Raw genomic sequence first — 4,088 nt, 5'->3', positions numbered from 1 at the left:
CAGCAGAGACACGCGTCCACAGCAGAGACACGCGTCCACAGCAGTAAAAGTTCCTTTTTACAATCTTAACACGATGTTCGTCTCAGCACATCGTAATATCTTTTATGGTTTTGAAAGATAATCGCTGCAGTACATTCTTCCAGTACTAATATTGTAGTAGTTGTACAGTAACACGTCCTTGTTACGTCCTGCGAGTCGTGTTTGACCTTTAACCTCTGGCCTCTAGATCCTCGCGCTACGTTACAGAACCACCATGAGGCTGCAGTGTTTGGTCCCTCTTTGCTTCTTCCTGCTGCTGTCGGGATGGCCGGGTCAAAGGTCAGAGGCCCGCACGGTGATCCTGGAAAAGTGTGTGGTGAACGTGCACATGAGCGAGCTGCACAAGCACTACAGCGGCCTGCGCGCCTCCGCCGTGAGTCCAGCCACAAACACAGACGCAGAACCATCCCGTGGGTCATAAACCTGACGCTTTATGGTCTTTGTGACAGATTTCTGGAGACGCGGCCATCGAGGTCAAACTGCTGGACAAGGAGATGATCAAGAGTCTTAAGGTGAGTGAAAAAGGGCTGAAAACGATGGGAAATCGCATTTTCATTTGATTCGAATTTCAATATTTCACACAGAAAATTAAAGATTTGATTTACAAGCGTCACATTTGAGAAAAGACTCAAATATGACCTAAACTTCTCCTAGAATCCCATCCCAGGTCCAAACAACAGGTTTTACACAGAATAAGACAAATAATGACAAAAAAAATCATATTTTGATATTTTTTGATATTTTCTGACATGATTAAACGCCCCTGACATGATTAAACGCCCCTGACATGATTAAACGCCCCTGACATGATTAAACGCCCGACATGATTAAACGCCCGACATGATTAAACGCCCGACATGATTAAACGCCCGACATGATTAAACGCCCCTGACATGATTAAACGCCCCTGACATGATTAAACGCCCCTGACATGATTAAACGCCCGACATGATTAAACGCCCCTGACATGATTAAACGCCCCTGACATGATTAAACGCCCCTGACATGATTAAACGCCCCTGACATGATTAAACGCCCGACATGATTAAACGCCCGACATGATTAAACGCCCGACATGATTAAACGCCCCTGACATGATTAAACGCCCCTGACATGATTAAACGCCCCTGACATGATTAAACGCCCGACATGATTAAACGCCCCTGACATGATTAAACGCCCCTGACATGATTAAACGCCCCTGACATGATTAAACGCCCCTGACATGATTAAACGCCCCTGACATGATTAAACGCCCCTGACATGATTAAACGCCCCTGACATGATTAAACGCCCCTGACATGATTAAACGCCCCTGACATGATTAAACGCCCCTGACATGATTAAACGGCTCTTCCCGCAGGAGGGCCAGACGTGCTGCTTCCTGCGCCTCCTGCTGCGCTTCTACGTGGAGCGAGTCTTCGTGAGTTTCTCTGCGTCGCAGGTGGAGCAGCAGCGAGAAGCCAGCGCCGTCGCTAACGGCTTCGTCAGCCTCCGCAACAACATCCACAAATGTGTGAGTAACTCAGGGATTAGTAAGTTATGATGGTCCTGACATCTCCATGGAGACGCAGAAGCAGCAGGTTTGCATTTAAAGTGCACTGTGTAGACTTTTGCATCAATTAGAGGATTTAACGAGTCGATGTCTTATTTTTTTGGTGATAAATAATTTTAACTATTTTGTAATTATTTGCTCTTTTTGTTATGTCGATGTGACATTTATTTCTAAAGGACATTTAGATTTAGAAGAATTGCAAGTGACTAAACTAGCAGTAAATAATACAAGTTTAATAAGATCATAACACAAAGAAACAATCTAATAATTACACAAAATGAAGATTATAATTTGGTGCAATATCAAAAGTCAAATAATAAATACAATTTAAAAAGTGCCGCCCGGCCCTGCCCTGGAAACGCCCCTGAGCTGCTTCTCTTTTTGAGCTTTGGAATGTTCCACATTGTGGCATTTCACACACATCCAGCTTCCATTGCACGATTACACGTGTTCAAAGGACTGTGAGCTGGGTCGCCTCTCCACAGATCTAACCTGTAACATTCTTAGTCTTTTGTCGAAAATTATTCTTCATTTTAGTTGAGATTTAGTCAAACATTTATTTTTAGAATTAGTCTAGTTTTAGTCGAAGAAAATGTTAATTTAATCGACTAAATCTAGAATAGTTTCAGTTGAACAAAAAATATATTTGTTTATATTAAAATTAAAATTAAATAAATAAATTTAAATTTAAAATATAGACGGGACAAATTGTAAAAAATAAGACATCCAGGTCAAAACAAAAAATAAGTGTATGTGTTTTTCATGTTTCACGTGGAGTTTATTTCATTTCATTTATTTATTTTATTGTTCACCGAAAATATCTGAACTTTTAGTCGACAAAACGATCTACTTTAAATCATCGAAATTGTATGTAGTTTTAGTCATAATTTAATGATCACTTTTCATTAAGTTTGATCAGAACAAAATGAACATGTTGCTTGTGACTGATGCAGGCGGCCGACCTTCCACCAGGACAAACCCACAGAGCACCTTTAAATCCACTTTAATTTGGACCAATCAGACTGTAATTATCAGTGTGACAGTCCTAATTGTGTTCTGATCATTACTGTTGTCCTCCTGCAGCACTGTCAGTGTGAAGAAGACACTCAGAGAAGCATGGACTCCATCATCGCTGAGTTTGATGAGGTAAAACCATGATCTTTCCTTCTATAAAAGTATATTTCAAAAGTCCAGGCTCAAATCTGCAGAAAATACTAGAATATGTCAGCATTAACAAGCCTAGAACTACACAACATTTACCACACACAGAGAAATAAGCCTGATACACCAAATATAGTGTCATTTTCACCACATAAAATCTAACCATTTATCATTCAACTAGTTCTGATGTGGAATAAGACTGTTGAGGATTTAGTCTGATTTAGTCTGATTGATGTATTTTCACTATTTCAGTATCTACTTTCAATACTAGTTTGAATACAGATTCTTTGACAACTTAGAACATGATAAAATAACTAAAGACACAAACAAGCTCCAACATATCTCAAACTCATACATTTAACCACTTAATGAAGGTGATTAAGTTTGATTTGTTAATTGCAAATGAGTTAGATTTCAGCTCTGACACTCATGGAGCAGCAGAGGGCGCCAGAGAGTTATAAAATACCATCTTAAAGAGTTAAAACTGTTATTTAGTGGTTTAGACCAGTCACAATTGGAACATTTTCTATGATTTATTTGTCTTATTTATGAGGTGAATTGACACTTTAGAGAAGCAAATTAGCAATAAATATGTTAAATAATGAAGAAAAAAAGGTCACCAATGAAGTTCTGACGTTACGAGTGTCAAATGTAAAGTTTGAATCATAAACTCTTTGTTCTTGTCCAGTTGCCGCGCGGTGAAGCTGCTAAAAAGGCGGTGGGAGAGTTGGACACGGTTCTGAGCTGGCTCGAAGTCCTCAGTCCAAAAACAAGAAGCAGGAAATGAGAAATACAAATACTACTGTTATTACTTACTCCTGATACTACTACAACAAGTAATTATTATGTAAAGTCATTAGTGAACTCACATTGAGTTAATTTATACGTGCGGTTAAGCATTTCATCCAATTCACTTAAATGTATTTTATTTTATTTGAAAGATAATAAGTATTTATTGACAAAATGAGAAAACATACTGTGGAATTTGTTTGTATTTATTTGCTAAATTTCAGCAACATGAATAAAGAAATCTTTATACTTTATACTGCGTTTTACTGTCTGCACAACACTGCCCCCTGGTGTCGAAGCACAGTCATGGTTTAAATATGAACGTTATAAATAGATTTAGGGCTGTCACAATCTTTAAGACTTTCTTTTGTACGTGGAGACTTTCAATGTGATGAAGGCTTCAACACAGAATATTAAAGTGTATTTATATTTTTTAAGTGTATTTATTATTCATGAACATCGGTGTGGTTCCTCTTTCGTAAACGAGAGTTCCGTTGTAGAAAAAGATTCAGTTGTCGTCGTCTGAACACGTTTCGACTCTCAT

The 4,088-nt window shown here is 38.6% G+C and overlaps 1 protein-coding gene across 1 annotated transcript; it reads left to right on the top strand.

The window, feature by feature from the left end:
- Window positions 1-253: 253 nt before the first annotated feature.
- Window positions 254-3,713, top strand: il19l (interleukin 19 like). Its single transcript, XM_072452765.1, has 5 exons — window positions 254-412; window positions 489-551; window positions 1,403-1,555; window positions 2,678-2,740; window positions 3,444-3,713. Exons 1-5 carry the CDS (start codon window positions 254-256, stop codon window positions 3,540-3,542), a joined length of 537 nt encoding a protein of 178 aa, XP_072308866.1. The 3' UTR covers window positions 3,543-3,713.
- Window positions 3,714-4,088: the final 375 nt, after the last annotated feature.

The sequence above is a fragment of the Eucyclogobius newberryi genome, unplaced genomic scaffold, assembly GCF_026437365.1.
Source record: "Eucyclogobius newberryi isolate DKJ021-1_F unplaced genomic scaffold, fEucNew1.0.hap1 SCAF_19, whole genome shotgun sequence".
In the NCBI taxonomy this organism is placed as follows: domain Eukaryota; kingdom Metazoa; phylum Chordata; class Actinopteri; order Gobiiformes; family Gobiidae; genus Eucyclogobius; species Eucyclogobius newberryi.
This window is presented reverse-complemented; position numbering and strand designations above follow the sequence as displayed.